Source organism: Felis catus, chromosome F1 (genome assembly GCF_018350175.1).
Source record: "Felis catus isolate Fca126 chromosome F1, F.catus_Fca126_mat1.0, whole genome shotgun sequence".
NCBI classification, from domain to species: domain Eukaryota; kingdom Metazoa; phylum Chordata; class Mammalia; order Carnivora; family Felidae; genus Felis; species Felis catus.
In genome coordinates, this window is record NC_058384.1 from 23401758 (window position 1) to 23427976 (window position 26219).

The window sequence follows — 26219 nt, forward strand, 5'->3', positions numbered from 1 at the left end:
CTGTGCCAAGTAATACCTACTGAGCAGCTTTTGTATATCAGGCACTTGCTAGGGGCTGGGAATCCAGTGGTGTACAAAGTAGATTAGATATGATCCCTGCCTTGTTAGAGGTAAAAAGCTAGTAGTAATAAAGAGAAAATATAATTAGAACTTGAGATGTTGTATGTAAAACATTATAACAGAAGGGCTTGATTTAGATTGGCTCAAGGAAAGGATTCTGTGAAGGAGTAACATGGAAAATTAGACCCGAAGAATGTAAGATCTAGGGGAAGAGTTGGCAAAGTATGGTCTATATACCTTACTCACTTTCTCTTCTCTCTCTCACCAAGTCTGACCAAGTCTGGCTACCTGTTTTTATGTGGAAAATGACCATACTATTCACCTGTGAATTTTAGAGTTAGTCTTGAGATACAATGGCAGAGTTGACTAGCTCCAACAGAGACCTTTAAGCCTACAAAGCCTGAAGTATTTACTAATTTGCCTTTTACAGAAAAAGCTTGCTGACCACTGGTCTAGAAAATCCTTGAAAATAAGAGCTACAGTATTTACTTTGACCAATGCACTTTTGGGGAATGTGAACCATAGACTTTGCATGAGTGAAAGGTTTGCAGGCACAAACTATTTGGACATCCAGTGTATGTCTCTTCATGAGATAAGCTTTCAGCAGACAAAAAGCTTTCTCCAAAACCTGACAGTACATATTTCAGATGAATTTTCTCTTTGTGGAGAGTGTTATGGCGTGGAGGTCATAAGCTTTACGTTTGGAATCAGATTATTTTGGATTCAAACCTAGGGACTATGTTATTGGCCCTCGTTACTCTTTATTTTTCCCAAACAGTTCTCATGAAAACTACATGAAGTAATGTGACAGTACTTTGTACAATGACTGGCATACAGTAAATGTTTAATATATATCGTTATTTTTAATATCAAAAATATTTTCGTAAAGTAACACATCAATTTTTGTAATATCGTCCCATAAACAGCCTTCATGGCTTTTTAAATTTTATTTTCTATCCTAATAAAACATTTTTCATGATGTCTGAGGATAATTAAGCATGGCGATATCTAAGTCACAATTTTATAATGTTTTGAAGTTGATTTTATATTTTGAAAAAAAATTTTTAGTTCTTTTTTTTTTTTAAGTTTATTTATTTATTTTGAGAGAGACAGAGACAGCATGAGAGGGGGAGGGGCAGAGAGAGAGAATCCCAAGCAGGCCCTGTGCTGCCAGCCCAGAGCCCAACACAGGGCTCGAACTCAAGAAACGGTGAGATCATGACCTGAGCCAAAACCAAGAGTTGGACGCTTAACTGAATGAGCCACCCAGGTGTCCCAGTATTTTGAATTTTTTAGCATGTTTAAAAATTTTAAAAAATGTTTTAATCTGGAAATTTGAGGAATTCGCCTTCTTTGTCTTTCCCATCTCCCTCCCCATGTTCTATACCTAAGGATCGTGTGCTTTCTAATTCCCTTGCTTACTCCCAACTGCCTATAGCTTTGCGGATCTCTAAATGCCCTTCAAGGCTCATCTTCCTCCTCATGGCTCCCTCAGCCTACAACCATGGCCTGTATTAACTCATTAAGTCAAAGCTCAAATTCCAACTGCATCCAACACTGCAGTTCTTCAGTTTATTTTTAGCCATTCATGAGAGGGCCTATTCTTTCTACCTTTTCTTATTTTCTCTCTCTCTTTCTCTGCTATGTACAGTCCTTGTGCTGATCTAACCATTGCCCCCTCCATGTCACCCCCTAGCTCATTCTTTGCTGAAGTTCTGACTCTGGTTCCAGTTTCCTAAGGCTCTGATGTGCAGGAGTACGTGGGCACTGATTGACTATCATCTGAAAAGCCATGAGGCAAAAGGGTGGCAAAGGTGAGAGTAAACTGCCTTGCACACACCCACCCAGCTGTCCCCTCTACTGTTCCAGACCTTGGTTCCCTCCTGAACAGTGGAGTTTTCACCATACTGTTCATGAAACTGGCACCCAGACCTTCCTTTGAAATGCCTATTTGGTGGCCAGCAGCCACCCAACAGAAATTGAATGAGATTGCAAAGCACGTCAGCAATGCACAGCAAGTGAGCGTTGCTTCCACACTGTGGGGATGGCTTCACACAACCATGAAAATAAGCATTGGCTTGATTGCCCAGTCAGGAAAAAAAAAATCAGAATGGGCAGAACAGAAATTAGGTAGTGAGATGTACCCTGCTTCTGCTTTCTGATCCTTTTTGGTTTGTTTGTGTGGTCTACATGGTTACTGGGGAAATACAAACGTAGGCTTATGTTCTTTGAACCCAGTGACATGGGAACCAGAGGGATCAAATAAAAGGATCTTAGAGACCACGTACTCCACAGACATCATTGATAGATACGAACACAGGATGGTTGAGAATTTACCCAGGATCACGTGGAGGAAGAGAGGCATTGATAAACGTAGGTACGCTGAGGACAGATTTGCAGAGAGCAGAGGGTTTTAATGAGCCAGATGGTATTTTCAGACAAATTTTGTTTCCCCCTTTAAAAAAAAAAGTTTATGTTTTATTTTTGAGAGAGAGGCGGGGGGAGGGGCAGAGAGAGAGAGGGAGACACAGAATCCACAGCAGGCTCCTGGCTCTGAGCTGTCATCACAGAGCCTGATGTGGGGCTCAAACTCACCGTGAGATCATGACCTGAGCCAAAGTCTGATGCTTAACTGACTGAGCTTAACCCAGGTGCCCCGCGTTTCCCCATTTTTTATTTAAAAATTTTCACATCTGTCATCTATGTATTATATATATATAATATATATATATTATATATGTATTATATATATATATATAACATATACATAACTGTATACAAATGCATAAATTTGACCATATCATAAATGCTAGACTTCTGTTTTTTAAAGCAAGAGTGTGCACAAGCAGGGGCGAAGGGCAGAGGGAAACAGAGATTCTTAAGCAGACTCCACATTCAGTGCAGAGCCTGAAACAGGGATCGATCCCACAACCCTGGGATCATGACCTGAGCTGAAATCAAGAGCCAGACGCTCAACTGACTGAGCCACCCAGACGTCCCAGACCTTTGTTTTGCTTGCTCTCTCCTCCCATTCTCTCCATTCCTGCATAAACAATATTAAAAACCCTGTGTGTATCTTTCCATGTTTTTCTCCATATATACACACATACATTACGGCGGGGGGGGGGGGCGGGTTTCTGTCACTGATGTTTTACAAAGTGAGACTATGTGATACATACTTTTCTGTATTTTGTTTGAAGATTCATAGCTTGAGTGTTCAAAAACAGGAAATGCTGTTTGATAAGGACTGGTCCTAGATGCTCTATGTGGTTTGCCTCCATTCTATGGATCGTGCTCTTCCCTTTCCCTGAACACCTGCTCCTTGCCACAGTTCAACCTGTCCTTGTCTCCCTGGCTCCCTGCCCCAGGGAGACATTGCTATCCCAAGCCAGAGGGACTCCTTCCTCTTCTGAATTCCCATGACTCTTGGCTTTTTCTGATAACATTTGTTACACCCTTTATTGCATTATGGGTGATTATGCATTCTTGTTACCAAAATTTACCAAATGAAGCATCTGCCATGTGGTTGTTTGGGGATGCTAGGGACATGGTGCTGAACAAAAGGTGGGATCATTATTTCCCACACCAGACTTTACTCCCATAAACCAAATCTTATTCCGTTGTATTCAGAGCCTTCCTCACAGTGACTCACACATAAAATGTGTTCAACCCATGTTCTGTGAGTGAGTGAATCTATGATAGGGAATGGGCCATGGGACTAATAACTTCGGTGGAAATGTGATATTATCAGTTCTATATCAATCAATTATCACTTTTTTCCTAGCTTTAAAATTTTAAAACTATGCTGTATTTGTTGCTTTTTCCTCAAATGTCCTTGGTAAAAATTTCCAAGTTTTCCAGAATTGGTTTCCATTAAAGAAGTAGACACATACATACATACATACATACATACATACATTCATAATTTTTAGGGTCCCTACTATACTTTAGGTCCCATAATAAGCATTGGAGATAAAATGGGGATCAAAGGTAAACTCACATCAATAGAATGTCCGTTTGAAAAACTGGCCATCTGGTCAGTTTCCTCCAGATAGCATGTAGCTACAACATTTTAAAATCTAAAATTATAAAATCTAATTCATAAAACAGGTAAAGAAGTCAGTCAGCAGCCTAAAGCATATTTAATATTTGATACCTATATTTAAATTGAGAAGCGAGTAAACATAGCTTTGAATATTCTAGATCTGTGGACTCTAATTTATAATTAGAAAAAAAGTAGAAATAATTCAAAAATAATTAGTATTCCCAGTCCTTGATACTGAAAAATAACAAACGTTTTAAAGAATAAATATTGCCAGTATAACTCAGTTTTCTTGTATGTCGTAATAAACATTTATTTTAATTTAGACATTTAGATACTTATCAATCAACTAGAAACATGGGTCTAAATGAATATTTATACATTCATTTAATTAGAAACCATGTGGATTAACACTGATCAGATCTACATTCATTTATTAAACAAATATTTATTGAGCATATACTATGTGCCAAGCCCTGTTTTAGGCACCTGGGATACAACAATGAGCAAAACAAAGATCCCTCTTCTTGTGACACTTATAGTTAGGGACTAATGGTTGAGACAGGAAATAAATCATAAACATAATAAATAAGCAAAATATATAGTATGATAGAAGGAAATAAGTCCTATGGAAAAAGAGTGGAGCAGATTAACAGGGCTCAAGTCTGCTGGATGTGGAGGGGTGAGGGCAGCCTGCGGTATAAAATAAGATTATATTAAATATGCTGAGGATTAAGGAGAGAGAAATAAGCCCAGCATAAGACTTAAGAAATGTCGAGTTGTAGAGTACTGTGAGAGGGGATCCAAAAAAGTTAAGTATGGGGTTGAAAAATAAAAACTTCAAAGAATATTAGAGATATTTGTTAGCACTCAGCTTGAAAGGAAAGGTCTGGGAAGACACAATAATGACTTTTGAATGATATTTCTAACTCCATTGAAGATGTTACTTGCAGGAATATTCTCAACTGTAACATGAGAAATGTAGGTTACCCATGAGGGACAGCCACCTGATAATGAGAACACTCATGTTCTAAAATGTGATATATGGGAAGATTGAGGGAATGTCTTTTAAATGACTGACACTTGATTCATTTTAATTTGTAAACCCAAGTGGAATGCATTACTTAATAAATATTGGCTTTTACTATTGTTAATAATGATCCTAGGTCTGGAATAATTTATATGCTGTTTCAGTTATTTAGTAAATAAATGCTGTCCTATTAGTGCACAAATGAACTAGACATTAAAAGCTCATTTTGGTTTTATGATTCCATTATGTCTTTTTTAATAGTAAAAATACCATTAAGAACTGTGAACACTCAGGAGGCATTTACTTACAACTAACACATCATCATAGGAGATGTATACACACATTCTCTCTCTCTCTCTCTCTCTCTCTCTCTCTCTCTCTCTCTCTCTCTCTCCCTCTCCCTCTCTCCCTTCCACTCTCCATCCCTCCTTCTGTCTCCCTTTTTCCCTCTCTCCCTTTCTCCCTCATCTCTCTCATACATTCAGAAACTTTGACATTTCCAACACAGGAATTGAAGTTTTGTTTTTATTTTCTGTCTCTATTTTACCATAAGGGAATTAGATCATTGGGCCACTTCTTCCAAATAGTTTCATGGAATGAGTTAATTACATGATGTAGCTCACGTTTATAGCAACTACTGAGATTATCTACAATAGGGGGCACTTAAAACCATCGAGCATTTTAGCTGCTTTTTCTTTTTGGTGAAGGGTAAGAGAAGGGTGAACAATTTGTTGCTATAAATACAGCAGATTGTTGTAAGGCTGTATCCTGTTTGGAAATGATCTCATCTAACATGTCTGTTGGTGGTTAGCAGTTTTCCACCACACGGAACAGGACTATTAAGATATGGCAGTGTTGTTAGAGAACCCTAAAGTTAAAGCCACAAGGATTCTTCAGTGTCCATAAAGCAGGGTTTATGAGTGAGATATAATTGTCAAAGGTCTTAAATTCTAACCTTAATCTATATAAGGATTTGTTATAGGTCATCTTAGTTCTTATTTTTGTGCATTACTCTACTCCTGGGATTATTCTACTAGATAAATGGTGCTATGTGTACAATGAGGAATTAGAGATAAAGCCAGTTTTTTTTTCCTTTTTATTGATTTAGAATAGGAATAGATTAGAATAGATTGCTTTTGTAATGATGCTGCTTTAAGAAGGTTCACGGGGTGCCTGGGTATCTCAGTCAGGCAAGCGCCCAATTTTGGCTCAGGTCATCATCTCACGGTTCGTGAGTTCAAGCCCCACCTTGGGTCCTGCACTGATGGTGCGGGGCCTGCTTGGGATTCTCTCTCTCCTTCTCTCTCTGCCCCCCCCCCCCCCCCCCCGCTTCTCTCTCTCTCAAAAATAAACAAAGAGTTTCCGGTGTGCAGTGGCATGCTTTTTTTATTGCCTTCTTCCTCCTCCTCACTCAGATAAACAATATAACTCTGAAACCATGAGCATATTTTACAGCTGCACTAACAGGGTGGCCACCAGCCAAATCTCACTACCAAACACTTGAAATGTGGCTAATCCAAAATGAAACATGCTGTTGGGCGTAAAATACACACATTCCAAAAACTTGGTACAAAAAAAGAGTATAAAATATCTCATTAATAATTTTTATATCGCTTATATGTTTTGGATATATTGCTTTACATAAAATATATTATTTTTTTAAGTTTATTTATTTTTGAGAGAGAGAGCAAGCATGAGCAGGGGAGGGGCAGAGAGAGAGAGGAGATAGAGAATCCCAAGCAGGCTCCACACTGTCAGCACAGTGCCTGACGTGGGGCTCAAACTCATGAACCATGAAATCATGACCTTAGCCGAAACCCAGAGCTGGACGCTCAACCGACTGAACCACCCAGGCACCCCTACCTTAAATATGTTATTAAAATTAATCTTAACCGTTCCTTTTGACTTTTATGATGTGGCACTATAAAATTTACAATTGCATGTGTGGCTTTCATTGCATTTCTACTGGACAGCACTGGTCTGGAGTCTCTTTGTGCTCCCACTTCCCCTTTCCTTACTACTCCAGAGGAGCCTTTAAAACCAGTATTGATTACTGTCTGCAGCCTAGGGACAGATTTGCTTCTGTGTGTGTGTACGTGCGTTTGTGCACACATGTGAGTGCATGCATGCAGGCCAGAGAACGTTCAGTGGGAAGGATAAGGAACAAATAAGGACAGGAAGAGAAGAGCAGTTTCATTGGTCTGAGATGCCATCCACTCTCACTTAGAGTAAGGAAAGAGGAAAGGCTGAGTTAGCTCCCCACAAGGCAACTTTGCTCTTTTTTTTTTTTAATGTTTTTATTTTATTTTTTGAGAGACAGAGACAGATAGAGTGCTAGTTGGAGAGGGGCAGAGAGAGAGAGACACAGAATCTGAAGCAGGCTCCAGGCTCTGAGCTGTCCGCACAGAGCCCAACACGGGGCTCAAACCCATGAAATGTGAGATCATGACCTGAGCTGAAGTCAGACTCTTAACTGACTGAGACATCCAGGTTCCCCAACTTTGCTCTTTTTTTAAAAACTAGGGTGAATCATTGCAACATTGGACTCATCTGAATTCAAATGTAAATATACAAAAAGCTTCTGTAACAGTACAGAAGCAAACATGAAGATTTAAGAATTATCATTGTCATCGCTTTCCTTAGTTAACGAAGGTAATTAAGAACTGACCTATATTCCAACTGGTAGTTCTGATTTGGGCAAAGGATGTAATGTGTTTTGTTCTTCAGCATTTCGTAAAAGAGGAGTTTCTGGCTGAGATGGAATCTTTTAAGGGCTTTTCAGTTTAGACTCAAATACCCAAACTAGTATGGTGAGTTTTCTGGAGAACTGGAAGATTGCGTAAATCACAGTGCTTTTGTTAAATGTTTAATTAAGTGATACGAAGCAGATTTTATTTTTTCAAGGAAAAAATGGGGGGGGGTATGTTATAGACCACACATATATGAGCATCAAAGTTAATGGTTCTGTGTTTTATATTTTATTTTTTTTATATGAAATTTATTGACAAATTGGTTTCCATACAACACCCAGTGCTCATCCCAAAAGGTGCCCTCCTCAATACCCATCACCCACCCTCTCCTCCCTCCCACCCCCCATCAACCCTCAGTTTGTTCTCAGTTTTTAAGGGTCTCTTATGCTTTGGCTCTCTCCCACTCTAACCTGTTTGTTTTTTTTTTCCTTCCCCTCCCCCATGGGTTCCTGTTAAGTTTCTCAGGGTCCACATAAGAGTGAAACCATATGGTATCTGTCTTTCTCTGTATGGCTTATTTCACTTAGCATCACACTCTCCAGTTCCATCCACGTTGCTACAAAAGGCCATATTTCATTTTTTCTCATTGCCACGTAATATTCCATTGTGTATATAAACCACAATTTCTTTATCCATTCATCAGTTGATGGACATTTAGGCTCTTTCCATAATTTGGCTATTGTTGAGAGTGCTGCTATGAACATTGGGGTACAAGTGGCCCTATGCATCAGTACTCCTGTATCCCTTGGATAAATTCCTAGCAGTGCTATTGCTGGGTCATAGGGTAGGTCTATTTTTAATTTTCTGAGGAACCTCCACACTGCTTTCCAGAGCGGCTGCACCAATTTGCATTCCCACCAACAGTGCAAGAGGGTTCCCGTTTCTCCACATCCTCTCCAGCATCTATGGTTCTGTGTTTTATAGAAGACAAATCAGTTTCGCTGTAGTCTTATCATAGACAATAAAATGACAAACTTGAATAATTTCACTATTTCAGTCGCTTAATTAAATAGCCCATGTGGTAAGCCCAGTGGAAATAGCCACAAACTGAGCTGTTATTCAGGTTAATGGAAGGAGCAGAGGGGAGAGCAAAGAGATTCAGATCAGCGCTGTCCACTAGAAATATAATGAAAGGCACGTATGTAATTTTTTTAAACTGAAGTATGACTGACACACAGCGTTGCATTAGTTTCAGGTGTACAACATAGCGATTGGACAAAGCCACACATGAGGCTGTGCTCACCACAAGTATAGCTATCATCTGTCACTATGCACCACTGTTACACTATCATTGACTATGCTCCATAAGCTCTACCATTCATCCCCATGATGTATTCATTCTACAGCTGGAAGCCTGTATCTCCCTCTCCCCTTCACCCATTTTGCCCATCCCCCCATTCCCTCCCCTCAGGCAACCATCAGTTTGTTCTCTGTATTTAAGGATCTGTTTCTGTGCTAGCTTTTTGTTTGTGTGCTTGTTCACTTGTTTTATTTCTTAGATCCCCCATATGAATGAAATCATATTGTATCTGTCTTTCCCTGTCTGACTTATTTCACTTAACATAATACCCTCTAGGTCCAACCATGTTGTTGCAAATGACACGATCTCATCCTTTCTTACGAGTAATATTCCATTGTGTATCTATACCACATCTTCTTTGTCCATTCATCTACTGATGGACACTTGGGTTGCTTTCATCTCTTGACTATTGTAAATAATGCCTCAGTAAACATAGGGGTGCATGTATCTTTCTGAATTACTGTTTTTGTTTTCTTTGGGTAAATACCCAGTATACCACATATTTTATTTAATATTTTCTAGTAGCCACATTAATTGGTGAAGCCCAGAGAAAGATGCATATTTGAGAGAGAGAGGTTTAGTGGGAAGAAAAGAATAAGGTAGTCCTGCAGCTGGATTCCCAAGTTAGATCTCTGTCATGAAAAACACTACCCCATGTTGATAAACTAACTGTATTTGCAGTTTATCACAAAATTACACTATTTCACAGTGAACAAGAAGACCTGAAAGCCTTTCATTTCAAATGGGATACATTAGGCTCAGAGAAGCAAAGTAACTTACCTCAACTCCCATAGACAAAGTGACACCCCGTTTTGATTCCCAGCAGATAGTTGTCCCGCCATTCTGTGCTGCCTCTGTATCATTCAGCCATTTTTTCTTCGTTCGTTGGTCTGCTCAAAAGAACATTTGGTGCCAGGCACTGTGCTATGGCATTGGGATACGATGATGAATATGACAGTTCTTGTCCTCAAAGACATTATGGTGTAGGGGGACACAAGTTTATCCAGTTGTGTCACCGATGAACCTCCAGCTTCTGATGCTTGTCACACTGTGTCAGTTGTCATGGCAAGCAGGGGACAGTAATAATACATTAAAGGACATTTGTGACAAGCCTAAAAGTGCTCCAAGATGTAAGGGTTTCTCCCTCCATTCATTGGAAAGAAAGCACTGGAAGGAGGCGTGCAGACCTATTCTGAGCAAACAGCACGAAGCAATACCTTTAAGGAGAGGGAAAGAAGAATGAACTCTTCAGTTCATTTACTTTACAAACACCTCAGCGTGGATCCTGAATGGACCATGGAATGTGCCATGATTTGGCAGTTGCCGGTGCTCATAAGGGTTCTCAGATTCCAAGAGGCGAACTGCCACAGGACCATTTGGACTTCGGAAAGGCAAATCTTGCTCATGGTCACGAGAGGATTGGTATTTAAAAAAAAGTTATTAGATCACCACAGATCTTCCTAAGGATAATAGTATAACATTTCATAAAGTTTGAGCTACAAATACAAAATCCTCCATCTCACTTTTTATTTCTTATGCATTCCCTTTCAATCACATGGGTGACTATTTACATTGCTTAATCAGGATGTATGTATAATTTTATAATCTTGTTTTCGCAGTGAAAATTCTCTTCAAACTACTTTTCCATGATGCAGATGAGTCATCATAATCGTTATTTTAGTGACTGCGTAATATTCCATTCAGTAATCTTATCAAGCTTTGCTTAAATTTGTTATTAGCTAAGTTATTAAGCAAGATGCTCCGTGGACTTTACTGAAAATAATTGTGAACGCTTCGGGTTTTCATGACAAAATTGAATATTTACCTATAAAGATCCCTTAGTGAGACAGTGTATGCTAATGCAGTTATAGGTTTTCAACCACCACAACAGCAAGATGCTTTCCAAGTATCTTTGGTTTGAAGCAATTATGCAAGACGGGTACACACTGTGGGCTCAGTTAACCTAGAAATTCAAAAGAAATCTGTTGGCAGCATTGCCCTTTCTTGTAATAGGTCAGGAATGTAGACACTATTTTTATTGGTACCTGATTGCTAAAGTCCCCAGTTTAAAAAAATTTTTTTTAATGTTTATTTATTTTTGAGAGAGAGGGAGAGAGAGAGTGCAAGCAGGGGAGGAGCAGAGAGAGAGAGATGGAGACCCAGAGTCTGAAGCAGGCTCCAGGCTCCGAGCTGTCAGCACAAAGCTCCACGCGGGGCTCAAACCCATGAACCGTGAGATCATGACCTGAGCTGAAGTCGGACACTTAACCGACTGAGCCACCCAGGCTCCCCTAAAGTTCCCAGTGTTTAAAAAATGATCTGGCCCCTAAGAACCTGAGGACTAAGTTATAGATGGCCTCTCCAGACCTAAGGAGGAGGCCATTCAATTAACCAGTCTTACCCTCCTCTTGAGAGCAGGCAGTGCGCTTCCAGGAAGCTGTAGCTGCCATCCCTAGTTCTCAGGGAGGGAATGGAGCTTGGGGCAGTTCCGATTTTTTAGGTCTTTGGGGAAAGGTTACTGATAAGGAAACATATTTTATCCTAGACAAAAGTTGTTACAACTTGTGCTGTAGTTAGATGTTTTAAGTAAGGTGAGGCCCTTTTTGAGGTCTGTATAGGACTAGAACCTTATTTCCTGCTTCTTATTTTTACTCTCCTTTGATGACCCAATGAAATGAGTTATGTATTTATATGACCTTGGGTAATGACTTCAACTTCTTTGATTTTGAGTTTTTCCATTTGCTACCTAGGAATGATTACATCTGGCTTACCTGTCTCATGAGATAGCTGTGAGACTCAAATGAGATGTAAACTGTAAGAACTTCTGACAAGTGCAAGCTGGATGCTATTATTAATCATTGGTAATGACGATGAGTGGAAAATCCCCAGATAGCATCGGCAGACGGTGCTATACTCTGTGGGTGTATCAGGCTAGGACATGATAAAGTGATGCCAGTTAACCCCAGTGATTTGTTCTCTAACGTAAACCTGGCCAAGTCCTTCCCCTGTCTGCCTTACTTGTAGAAAGCGTCCTCCCACCGACGTGGGTAAGATTACACAAGGTGTTTTGAGCTCACAAGACAAAGGTCATCCATAGATGCAGTCAGGAAGAATTTCCCTAACGTTTTTGTGTGCTGCAGTGACAATTATAATAAGACCCATGTGTAAACAATCATCTCCAGGAATAAGAGAAAGTGTCATCAAAAATGAAGGGCAAGTCTGTGGCTAGAGGAGCATCTTCCTTATTTATCTGAAAACTCAAGCTTGCTTGAAATTGTGTCCAGGCTGTGTGGTCACGTTTTGCCTGCAGGGAGTAAGCCACACGACTCCCCACAAGGGCAGCGATATGCACGTGACCCAGCTTCTGTGGTCTGAGCTGAAAGATTACCTGCGCATGTGCACTGCCTCAACTGCCTGTGAACATTACATAGTGATGTCTTCCTACAATTCACGTTTTAAAGAGGAAATTAGATCGTTTTCATTTAAGTTTTAGGGCATGATTATTTTTTTTCCTTTGAGATCATCTCAGCAGGATCTCCACGAATAGTTACTAGGATATTGGAAGACCGTTCTGCACTTGCTGTCTTCAAATACGAATCTCCCCCATCTAAAGACATACATGTTTGTCCTGGGCATATAGGAAATCATTGATTGTGTTATCGTTCTCCTGGCCTGACTCTGCCCAGGTATCTAACACGGATAGGGTGACAGATCAACTCTTTCAGGCCCATGGAAAGCATGTTCAATGAACACAGCTTCAGGACACAGACCATCTTCATGGTATTTAGAGGGAAGCAAATATTCTCTCCTCCCTTATCAGGATTTTGATGACACCATCCTTACTGTTTGAAAGAGATAGGAGTGGGGTCATTTTTATTTTTTTAAGGCTTTGAAAAAACTTAAAGTAAATGGGATTGTTTATGCTAAGGAAAAGAAGGCTGCCACACAGAAGACATAGTCTATATATCAACTGAGTACCAAAAAAGAGAAAATGAGATTCAACCAGGGTCACAAGTGAGGATTTATGTCTGGACAGTGATGATTGCCCTCAATGGATAGAGTTCTAGTTGTTTGAAATGATGTCTGTATGAACCTGCCCAAAGTATTTCCTTATCCACATACCTTTTGACAGAGCTTCATTGTAGTACTATTTTTATACATCACTTTAAGAACAAGGGTTCTTTTGTGTTAAGTGAGTGAGCAGTCGGCAGAGGGGACATTTCCTAACCTGATAATGAGGGAATAAGTTCATCAAGATACTAATAAGCATTCAAAAGTTATGGTCTTCTATTGTATCTTCTTCTATGCAATTTGTGTTTTCTCAAAATCTATAGTTTATAAACCACTTGCAACAGAATTTGCTGAACAGCTTTTTAAATGCAGATTCCTAGAGCAAGATCAAGAATTGCATTTTTAATGCTTATTTATTTTTGAGAGAGAGAGAGAGAGAGAGTGCAAGCCGGGGAGGGGCAGAGAGAGAGAATCCAAAGCAGGCTTCAGGCTCTGAGCTGTCAACACAGAGCCTGATGCGGGTCTTGAACCCACAAACCATGAGATCATGACCCAAGCCAAAGTCAGACGCTTAACCGACTGAGCTACCCAGGCGCTCCCTCTAAGAATTGCATTTTTAACAAGCACATAGGTGATTCTGATGTTTGAGAACCACTCCCCTTATTTTGGGTAGAGGAATGGTTCTCAAGGTGTGCCCCTGTACCTAAAGCATCAGCATCATCTGGGAGCTCATTAGAAAAGCAAATTCTTGGACTCCGCCCTGTACCTTACTGAACCTGAAAAGTCTGGGGGTGAGGCTCAGCAATCCGTTTTTCTGATCCTCACCAAAGTCCGAGAAGCACGGGGGTAGAGTATGTCAATTCCCTTCAGTACCTCTTTACAACAGTAAGAAAGAGACTTATTAAGAGAGAATCTGATTCATTTGTGACACTTGGGTCTTGTCTGGAACCGAGAAATCTTGGTTTGAGGTGCGTGGGTGGCTCAGTCGGTTTCGGCTCAGGTTGTGATCCCAGGGTCCTGGGATGGAGCCCCACGTTGGGCTTTGTGCTTAAGATTCTCTCCCTCTCCCCCTTCCCCTCCCCTCCTCCTTCCCTCCCCCTCCCTCTCCCCTCCTTCTCCCTCTTCCCTTCTTCCCCACTGCTTGTGCTGTTGAAAAGAAGGAAGAAGGAAGGAAGGAAGGAAGGAAGGAAGGAAGGAAGGAAGGAAGGAAGGAAGGAAGGAAGGGAGGGAGGGAGGGAGGAAGGAAGGAATCTTGGTTTAGACAGAACTTTAAAAGGAGATTTAATCTTGCCCTCCCTCTAGTATTTAAATTCCTTCCCTCCCTCCATCCCTCCCTCCATCCCTCCCTCTATCCCTCCCTCCATTCCTCCCTCCCTTCCTTCCCTCTCTCCCTCTATCTCCCTCGCTCTCTCCCTCCCCCTTTCCCCCTTTCCCCACTCCATCTCTCTTTTTCTTTCTCTTTCTTATGTGCCAGGCACTGGGCTACGGATTGAGGATACAGTGGTGAATGCAAACTACAGAGAAAGTTCCTGTCCTCTTGGAACTTACAGGCTAGGGGAAGGCATATTTCAAATGATTACACTAATAACTATGAAATTATAATTATTGTAAGTGCTATGGTGAGGAGGCACATGATGTTCTGAGAGTGTATAAGACAGGGGTTTGAGCATGTCTGCATACCTTCTACAAGGCAGCTCAGCCCAGATGGAGCACTTCCTCTTGAGGGAGAATTCTGACACCCAGTTGGAGCCTGCCTCACTCTAAGATACATATAAGTGTTAGAAATCTGTTCCCTATTTCAGTGAAAATATGCCACACTGTGCTTTGGACCATGCAGACCTGACTGTGTATCTGAATCTACATGGAACAAGTCCAGTGTTCTTTTACGTTGCAGATCTTCACGTAGATGATGAAGATCTCTTTCCTCGAGGTTTTCTCTTTTCAAGGCTGTGAGACTCCTCATTTATTTGGTCTCCTTCAGAAGCACTCCACTTTTTAAAAAGATGTTTGTAAAATATTCTGCTTCTCAGCATCAACTAGAAGTGTGTAATGGTAATTTCTTAGGAGCGTATCTCAGATTCCATCTATGACTGTCCTTGTCCTGATTATGCTCCACAGTCCCATGGCCCAACCTCACCTGCCCTGTGTACAACTGCATCACATCACTAACTTGCACTGGGCTCGCAGTTAAGTGAAACCCTGGGCTTATCTAGCTTGCCTTTTTTAAGTAATTGAAAATGTTTTAAGGGCAGTGCCCTCAAGATTTTCCTCTAGGATGTCAGCCCTTTAACCAGCAGCCGTCACTGAGGTTGTTTAGTCGATTATGTGTACTGGCATTATCAACCAATCTAAATATCTTCAGTGTGTCAATCAAAAGCATATAAAGCCTTAAGAATTGCCTTGCTAGAATCTAGATGCAGGATGTCTCCAACAGCCTTCTAATCTGCCAATCTAGTATGTCAGTGTGAAGGAAATGGGCTAGTCTGTCTTCACTTGTTCTAGTAATCACCACTTCCTTTTCTCTGTTGACAAACAGTCTTTTAATATTTATTGACATGTCAAGAATTCATGAGATGTACTGCTTTTAATCAAATGAGGCATGCCGCCTTTTCCTATGTGATTAAAAACTTTTATCAAAACATCTTCACTGGAACACCTTTCTGCCATCTGTTTGAGAAGCCATTTATATCCTCAGAGTGAGTTCTGTATCTTTGTATTTTCACCTAGAGCAACACCGTTATAACTCATCTTCAGGTGCCTGGATCTCCGTGAAGCACACATTTTTTTTCTTGACCTATTCCTCTTCTCTTCTTGGCAGGTCTGTATCCACTAACGCAAATAAGATTTGGTCAGCAGATATATGTTTTAGTCTAGTAGTTTACGAAATATAATTCAGGGACTTCTAAGTAATCTTGGGGCTAGTGCTCATGAGTTATCATTTATAATATGGCAATAAATATTTGCTTAGGTCATGAATAAATTTTTAAAATAAAAACCTTTATTACCATTTCGTTAGGATGGACCCCATTCATTTTTAATTCCACCGTAGTATTTTCTTTTGTTCTGTTTTTAAGAATGTCACATTCTGTCTGGCCTTCAGTCTGCTCACTTGTTAAACGAGTGGTTGAACTAGATGATCCTATGGTATATTCAAACTCTAGAATTAAATGGTTCTAAACCTTGATAAGGAAAGGAAATTTAACGCAATTTAAAAGTTAAACCACAATACACACACATATACATGCATGTGCAAACATACACACATGTACATGTGCATACATATCAAACTGGTGAGACCGCATCAGTGTCAATTTCCTGGTGGTGGGGCACCTGGGTGGCTCAGTCGGTTAAGCGGCCGACTTCGGCTCAGGTCATGATCTCGTGGTCCGTGAGTTCGAGCCCCACATCAGGCTCTGTGCTGACAGCTCAGAGCCTGGAGCCTGTTTCGGATTCTGTGTCTCCCTCTCTCTGACCCTCCCCTGTTCATGCTCTGTCTCTCCCTGTCTGAAAAATAAATAAAACGTTAAAAAAAAATTAAAAAAAAAATTTCCTGGTGGTGATATTGTGCTATGGTTTTGCAAGATATTCCTGTTAGGAGAAATGGGGTGAAGGGTATATTGGATATCTCTGTATTATTTCTTTTAAGAACACATGAATCTACGATTACCTCAAAATAAAAAGTTTTAAAAAATTAAACCATAGACTGTATAACAGGACTTTGGAAGTAAGAGTAGGCCTTTCTTGACCACATATTAGCTTAAGCAAATTATTCAACCTTCCTGAAGTCAGTTTCTTTCTCAGCCTTAAAGTGGGAATATTAAGCGGCACCTGGGTGGCCCAGTCTGTTAAGCATCCAACTTCGGCTCAGGTCACGATCTCACGGTTCCTGAGTCTGAGCCCCACATTGGGCTCTCTGCTGTCAGCACAGAGCCTGCTTGAGATCATCTGTCTCCCTCTCTCTCTGCCCCTCCCCAACTTGCACTCCCTCTCTCTCAAAAATAAACATTTAAAAAATTAAAAACTGGGACTATTAATCCTTACCTAATGGGATGGCTGGAAGGATTATATGAGATGGTGTGTATAAACATTGGCTTATACTTCTATTGTTAGTATTCAATAAATGTTGGTTACTTGCCACTGTACTTCTTCTCCTTTGTTCTAGAGAAGAAACTAGGGCAAACGGACTTGCTGCAGCTCTCCCAGAAAAGACGACATACGACCTGAAGCTAAAGACAATTTCGAAGTATACATTAGTGACATGAACCCCATAGCAGTGTAGTGAGTAATGCAGTTACATAACTTTTACAGATCACCAGGCAGATCAGCTAACATGGCTTGGCGCAGTGAACCGATAAAATAAAATAACAACGCAGCTTCCAAACCCAGCCTGAGTCAGGGAGTCCCAACACAGCAGCCAGAGTCAAAATCCAGAATGACTGCCTAGGCCTTAGAGCTTTGGTGTTTCAGTTGACTCAGACATGCTGTAAATCTGTGTAAGGGGTGGGAGGAAGCAAAAGCTGGCCCCCTGAATAACTCTTCCCCAAGGGGCATAGAGAAGCTTTCTTTTCCTTGCAGAATCCTTAATCATGTCTCCCAAATAGGAGTTTTCTATGCAACTGCACAGATGCGAAAAAGGGAGAGACTAAGGAGAATAGACATGTCTTGGTCCTGAGGATGTGATAGTTGAATGGATGGCCAAGATGTCTCTCCCACATATCTTCTGAAATGTTTAGAATTTCACAGGGATCTGTCCTTGCCCCTGATCTGATGAATGTTGTTATCAGTCAGTTGGATAAAACACAGAAAGTAAGCCCACCAAAATAGTTGAATGTTACAGAGGTGAAAGGGAGTTTGGGAACAATTATAATTTTTAAATGATTTTGGCAGGCTGTGGGGCACTGAGTTGATCACAGTAAGTTGTAATTTATTAGGGGCAGTGTTAAAACCTGTACTTCAAAACCAAAAGCAGAAGTACGGGTTAGGAAAGGATTAAATTGAATAAAAGGGGTTTTATACAAAAAAAGTTGTAGGATCTTATGTGACTATAAGAAAGGTATGAGTCAATGGTGTGATGTATTTGTATTTTAGAAAGGAAGTTAGGGACCAAAAAAAAAAAAGAACGTAATCTTTCTACTTTACATAATTTACACAAGTTGAAAAATACTCAGTGGGTTGTATTCAGTGTGGGCCAAATTTAAGAAAGATATTGACTAAATGGAATTGGTTACTAAGGGAAGGAAAGTAAAGGTAGGGCTGAATTTAAAGGATCCCCAAAACTATATTGTTTAAAGAACGGTTGAGGGAAAATAAGGATATTCAGCTATTCTTTTAGAGTTGCCCTACAGAAGAGGACAAGTAAACTTGTCTATTTTGCTCTGAAAATCAGAAATGGGATTAATGAGAGTTCATGGAAACAGATTTTGGCTCAATAAAAGGAAAATTTTTCAAATAATTAGAGCAGTTCCATGACTATTTCACTAAATTGTGAGTTTCCTGTCACTGGAAATATTCAAGCCGAGGCCAGATGAGTGTCTGGGATTCTGAGGGCTTCTAGCATTGAATGAGAGCTTAGGGTAGGTGACCTTTAAGACCACTTTCAGCTCCCTTAGTCTGTGATTTAAGTAAGCATGAATGCCAAGGCCGCTTATGACATGCCAGAGCTACTTTTTCAACTCTTGGCTCTGATTCTGACCAGCTGTGTGACCTTCGGCTAAGAAATTAACCATTTTTTGTTCCAATTTCCTCAGCCATAAAATGAGGGATCTGGATTTAATGATATCTAAGTTCTCCGCAACTTCATAATTACAGCCTGTTGGAAAAGTAGAGTTGGAGCTGATGCTACCTGCCATTTTTCTAAGTCAGCTTACACGGAGAAGACTTAACAAGCAAAGGCCATTGTTGATTCTGGGGACCATTGGGCTAAACTCTCAGTTGCTTGTTGGCAGGAGAGTGGACGATTGTGATCCTGGGATTTGTTCTCATGAGATCTGTGGCAGGAAGTTGATCAAATAACTGATAATCCGGTTTCTCTCAAACACCTGTGCATTCTGGCTGAGTTCAGCGATGCCTTTGCAAAGAACTTAGAAGAAATGAAGGTCACATTACTATTGCAATACAGTTCTGTCTCTTACAAAGCACACCTTTGTTCTTCATTTCCTTAATGATCTGGCGGTTGCTGTTGAGCTTGGCTTACAATAATAAGAACCAATATCCATAAAACAACTTGCTATGTGGCAGATACTGTCCTAAAAGTTTTGTATAAATTAATTTACCTAATCAGTTTATAACCTGAAAATCTAATGATGAATCAGTAGGTTAGATCCTTTTTTCCCCTATGGTCAAGGAGTAGTTAAAATCCAGTTTAAATCTATCCTAATGGTAGAAAGTCCAGAATTCAGATCCCTGCCCTCATTCTTTCAGGCTTCATTGCTGGTGTTCAATTACTATAATTTCCTGTGTGGTTCATTTGATTACTAACCCTTTTCTTCTCTGCCTGTGTGAAGGTGCTTCATCCACCACTACTATATTCCGGCTCCCCGTTTTCCTCTTGGACTCCTCTCTGACTCCCACATCATTGTCTCCACATTCCACTTCTTCAGTTATTTTTTCCAGAAGTTTCTGAAAACACAACTATAGTGGGAATGCTATAGTTTGCTTTGATAGAGTAATAGAAGGTAGGAGTAGGATTTCAAATACCTCCTTTGGTTGCTGAGGTTAGTGGGGGAAGAAATAAGTAAATTTATGCTTTTGGTAAAGACATGAATTTAAAACCTTATTCTGAGGTTCGCAGGTCTGGCAGTACTCACTCCATCCAAGTACCACATTTTCTTCCATGTCTTTGTTTCCTGAGGTTGGAAATGAAAACAGCTGTTAAAAATAAGAGCTCATGAGTCAATCTTGAATCTCAGTGTAGCAATTACAGTTTCCATCTCTGTTGGTAAAGTCCCTCCCAGTGTACTGAGCTCCATATCACAGCCCCCTTGTTGTCAATTTTATACCAAGACTTTAATTTGTGTTTTCAAAGCCTCAAAGATTAAACACTAAATCATTTGCCAAACCAGAAAAAATAACAAGGAAGAAATACATCAATTTAAAAACTTGATTCTCAGACATGCTCTTTTTCTGATTTAGAGCTCGAGCAGAACTCTATGTCAATATTAGAAATGTCAGTTACTGTCCCACATTTTTGAAGGTGGAACTTCTGGGCTTTGTGGTATCCTCACTGTGGAGAATTTTGCTTGAACTCTTTTTCATTTAAAAAAAAATTTTTTTAAGTGTTTATTTTTAAGAGAGAGAGAGGTGGGTGGCGGTGGGAGAGGTAGAACGGGGATGGGGGGAGGGACAGTGAAAGAAGGGAGGGACAGTGGATCCAAAGTGGGCTCCATGCTGACAGTGGGGCTCAGACTCAGGAACCATGAGATCATAACCTTAGCCCAAGTTGGACACTTAACTGATTGAGCCACCCAGGCACCCCTGCTTGAAAATCTTATCAAGGCTAGCCTTGAATTGTATTTTCCCTTTTCCAAGTTCCTGAGGCTTATGACCTCGTAAATAAATCTCAATGTAGTCATCTACAGCCTATTAATTGATTGTCACCTTCTGGAGCGCATTGATCCTTTTTTAGTTCAGCCTCGTCCCACTTAGCAACCATTCATTCCTTGACTGAGTAATCCCGTTGTCTGAAGCTCCGAATGTCCCCAGTGAATCAGCTGCCTTGAACTGACCGATCTAATTTGCCCTATAAAGGCAGATCATATGCTGTTAGCAAGAGAGCTTCATGTCCTAGAGGAGAGGCTGGAGGCAAGAGACTTGGCCCTTTCAGTCACTTCATTTTGCCTTATTTCCCCTAAGATTTGACTTATTTACTGTTCTATTCTTTATTATTAGATTATTTATAAAATTTATTCCCCTGCAAAGATTTTTATAATTCTGTTATCATTGTATCCTCTAACAGATATTTTGTGCATTGAAAATTGCCTCAGTCGTTTGGGCTGCTATAACAAAAATACTGTAAGTCCAAGATCAAAGCACCCGCAGATCCAGTGTTTGGAGAGAGAGCCAAAAGCGGGGGAAGAGCTCTCTTCTTATAAAGGCACTAATCCCATCATGATAAGGGCAGTAATCCCAACATACCTTTGTGACCTGATTACCTCACAAAGGCTCTAGCTGCAAATATCATACTGGGGATTAGGGTTTCAACATATGACTTCTGGGGGACACAAACCATTCAGTCCCTAGCAGAATTTTTGCATTCGTGGTGTGATTCGTGGAATTCTGGGAAGGCTGTTGAGCCCCTGCTTCCTCGACTACACTTAAAATCCTGCATTAAACATTACCTCTCAGATATAACACCTTTTAAAATCTAATCTGTTTGGAAGGGCAAAACCATAAAACTAATAGGTGAAGTAGTATAGCAGATTGCTGGCATAGCATAGTGTATTCTGACTGGGATCAGAATACCTGAGTTCACCCGCTTGCTAGCTGTATGACCTTAAGCAATTAATTAATCTTTCTGGGCTTTTGGAGCATCTGTATAGTTGACATGATAATAGCACTCACCTCACAGGTTTTTTGGGTTTTGGTTTTTAAATTTTTTTTTAGTCTTTATTTATTTTTGAGAGAGAGAGAGAGCACAAGCAGGGGAGGGGCAGAGAGGGAGACACAGAATCTAATGCAGACTCCAGGCTCTGAGCTGTCAGCACAGAGCCCGATGCGGGGCTCGAACTCATGGACCTGAGATCATGACCTGAGCCGAAGTCGGATGCTCAACCGACTGAGCCACCCAGGCGCCCTGTTACCTCACAGGTTTTTGTAAGGTTTCAGTGAAATGTGTAACATGTTTAGAAGAATAGTATCTTGCTATATAAAGTGTTAGAAACTGTCATCCTTTATTTGCATAAATCAGCATATTTGACAGCAACTTGATAATAAGTCACAAAGAAATCGGAGTTTTGTTCAGGGAACTGGGAGCGGATACTGTGGGTACCAGAGGCCCTGGTAAAGAATGGTCTGCCTTAGTGAGGTGCTACGGTTGGAGGCATAGAGCCACTAGGTGCCTAGGTGCCCAAGGGAAACATTTATAAGAGAGAAACAAATGGGGCTAGATCTGCTTCTAGTCCTAACCAGTATGCCCAGTAACTGATGGAATTAATCAGCTGCTATGGTGGTGAGCAAGCAAGGGGACACACGTCTGCAGATGAACTTTGAATTCAGGATCTGCTTCATTTTTCTGTGTCTCGTAATTCTATCCCTCGTAATATTCAGGTAACATTAGGTCTCTGAACCATGACACTCGAAGAACCATGGTAAACTGTAGAAGTATTTTTCTTTGCTAAGTGCCCTTGCCTCTTTCTTTTAGATTACATGAAGCAGACGACGTTTGAAGCCCAAGCCTTTCTAGAAGCTGTGCAGTTCTTCCGGCAGGAGAAGGGACACTATGGCTCGTGGGAAATGATCACTGGGGATGAAGTCCAGGTAACATGGGCTCAGAATTTGGGGTTCTCTTCTCTGTCTGTGTGTAGGAGGTCAGGGTCAGGATAAATAACCACACACAAAAAAGTGGAAGATGTGGTTCCGAAGGCCGTTTCTCTCATTGTCTAGATGCATTTGATCCACAGAGTATTGGGCACCGTCTGCAAACACCTCCAGACCAGGAGCAAAACAGGACAGTATAAAAACAGGGCAACCGCAACGAGGAGCTTCCATTATTTTCTAAAAAAAATTTGTTTTAATGTTTATTTATTTTTGACAGAGAGACAGAACATGAGTGGGGGAGGGGCAGAGAGAGAGGGAGACACAGAATCCGAAGCAGGCTCCAGGCTCCGAGCTGTCAGCACAGAGCCCGATGAGGGGCTCGAACCCATAGACCGCGAGATCATGACCTGAGCTGAAGTCGGACGCTCAACCGACTGAGCTAACCAGGCGCCCCTCCATTATTTTCTATTCTTTTCTTTACAAAGCATTATTCTTTCAAATGACCTCATGCTTCCAGACCACAATCCAACACGAGCAGTGTGGCATAGTTCAAAGTGTGTGATGGGGGCTTAGGTTAACCTACTTGGATTAAATCTTGCCAACTTATTTAACCTCTTTTAGTCTCAAGTTACTCCTCTGAAAAAAGAGAGTAATGATAATGTTTGCCATGCAGGGTACTGAGCATTAAGTGAGACGTTGTTGGAAAACTACTTGGCACACGCATTTGTCTTTATTTACTGAATGATTTATAAATGAAGTCAAAGAAATACATTTTAAAAGCATTAAGACAGTTTTCTATGCGTTTTACTTACTTCTTCTAGTTTTCTATCCTCTATAGTCTGATATAATTTTCCTATGACCTTGGTTAAATGCCAGTCATGGGCTAAGCATGTCCATTGGCTTGGTACCAGGGACGTTGTTACAAATCTCCAAGGAAACTGTGTCCATGAGGACACCAATCACACAGCTGATTCAGCCAGGAAAGGGGAGTGGGAACGGCATTATTTAATTAGAGGCACACAGGGTCCAACAGTGCTGTTCTTTAATTTCCCCTCATTTCCCTGAGTGCCTCTTTGGGGGCCAGTGAAATTTGTTATTAGGAGACCGGATGAGGCCTTGCCTTCGTATGGTCATTAAACATCTGAAGCCGAAAACATTTGATCGTGATGATGGGGCTGTTCTTTATTGTTTAACCATATGACTTCTTCTTTCCCACCCACCCCTGCTTTGGTGGATTCTAAACTCATTTATTTCTTAGCTTGAGACTTATTCCAGAACTTTGGCTAACTCTTGGTTTCTGATGTTTGGGGGAAGTATATCCATTCGTCAATCTGAGAGGACTAAGGACTAACCGTACTTATACCATAAAGAAAAATGAAAGCAAAAAGGGAGGCTGAAGCACTTGACGCTGATTGGCCTGCCAAATAAACCAACATATTTAGTAGATATACCAGTATTAAAATGCCTTTGTGTAATACTTTTTAGTGTTCAAATCCTAATTCTGTGTGTTCATTTTATCGATCTCATGAGGTTATTAGTATTTCCAATTTTGTAAATGAGAAAACCAAGGGAGGTATATAGCAGTGAAGTGACTTGTCCAGTTTTATTCATTAAATAGCTATTGAGTCCCTCTCTGCCAGGCACCATGCTGGGGCTGGTGATCCAGAGGTGGGCACGACAGGATGGTCCCTGCCCTGTGCAGCTGATAGTTTCATGCTCCCATGCTAAGTGGGCAGATGGCAAAGGAAATGATGGCTTCCGATTCCTGGTCCAGTGAAAGATCAGCACCAACCATGGGGCTATACCAAGTTCAACATTTACTTAACTCCTCAAGTTTAGCTATGCTGTTTGCTTAATCTTTTCATTTAGAATCTCATGTCAGCTCACTTCTTTCTCGATGCCATTGAAAACAGGTACTTAATGAAACCTTTCTTTGGATTGAGTTGACTTTCTGTTTTTTTGCTTTGGGTTGATTTGTGCTAAGCGCTAGAAGGTGCAAGAGAAGCAAATGACTCATCCCTTGCCCTTGTGGTGAGGCAAGACATACCTAGAAACATCCCGAGAACGAGGCAGCCTTAGAAGTGTATGTGGGTAGACATGTGGGTCTGTACATATATGGACATCATAAAGCATTGGCAGCCAGCAGTGATAGGAAGGTGCTAATTTTGCAGTATAAAAAATACCATAAGTAGGAAAGCAGAACAACACAAAACAAAAACAGAGACGAGATCAGTAAAAGCTGGAGTTATCAAGTGACCCAATAAGAAATTTTGCTCCCCCAGGAATCTGAATATCTATGGTGAAGTTAGACTCAGACAATGTGAGCGCCTGAAAGGCATTTCAAGGATTGTTTGTCCAAAACCCTCCAGTTGAAAGAATGTTCAGAGAGGTTGGCTGAAGTCACAGTGCCAGTCTGTGACAGAAAACCCATTTCGAGCCACATCAGGCTCTCCTTCAAGAAGCTGGAGAAAGGAAATGAATTCCAAAACCTTCCTGTCTGGGGCCTAGCGGGGGTCCGCCTCTCTGTAATCTCACATATGAAGCCAAAGCAGCATCTGTCCTCAGACTCACAGGAAAAAGAGGTCAAGGACCCAGAGAAGCTATGTAGTTAAAGAAAATGGCATGACGTAACTGAGTTTGAGAATATGACATCTTCTGTTTAAATTTTTTTAATGTTTATTTAGTTTTGAGAGAGAGAGAGCAGGGGAGAGGCAGAGAGAGGAGAGGGAAACATGGAATCTGAAGCAGGCTTCTGGCTCTGAGCTGTCAGCACAGAGCCCCACACGGGGCTCAAAGCCATGAACTACAAGATCATGACCTGAGCCGAAGTAGGATGCTTAACCAACTGAGCTTCCCAGGCGCCCCTGGCATCTTCTGTTTATTTTATTATTATTTTTTTAAATATGTCAAATTGGCTTCCATACTGACATCTTCTGTTTAAAGCACTGGGTTTATTTGCATTTTTTTCCTGTCTGCTAAGCACTTACTTGATCATCATTTTGTCGTCACCCCCCTCTAACCTCATGGCCTGGTATTCAGATGTTCAGCATTATTACATTATTATCTTCATAGTAATGACTCACACAGCAAGTCTGGTGGGCCCTCATGGCAGTGGTGATTTTTTAGGCAACTGCTGAGGCAAAGCAAATATCTTAGGATAACTTGCCTACAGACTATTAAGGTGAAAATATTTATATACTAGTAAAACCGTCAATATATATCCTACTTGTCTATAAAAAATGTATCAAATGAAGTCCTGAAGGAAAGCATTTTGCAAGATGAAAAGCATTTACAGTGATTTGGTATATTTATTATTTATTGTAGCAATATATTTATTTAATAAATATATCTTTATTATTTTGTAATTATTATTGTAAATTTAAATTTGCCTTTAAATGAACCAGATGAGCTGAGAAAATAGTTCATAGTTCCCACAGAACAGGTGGTTTCAAGACAAGAAAACTGTCCATGTTTTAGGCCTTCTCCATACATTTCAGGGTTGTCTTTTGTCTAATGACCTCAAACGTGCCCCTTTAAATGGATTCTTTCACC

The 26219-nt window shown here is 40.6% G+C and overlaps 1 protein-coding gene across 1 annotated transcript in view; it reads left to right on the forward strand.

The window, feature by feature from the left end:
• Positions 1-26219, forward strand: part of NIBAN1 (niban apoptosis regulator 1) — a 152724-nt gene that overhangs the window by 100251 nt on the left and 26254 nt on the right. Inside the window, exon 6 of the mRNA XM_023247242.2 lies at positions 22552-22667. Within this exon, the coding sequence (XP_023103010.2) occupies positions 22552-22667 (116 nt within the window). The remainder of the gene's footprint in view (positions 1-22551; positions 22668-26219) is intronic.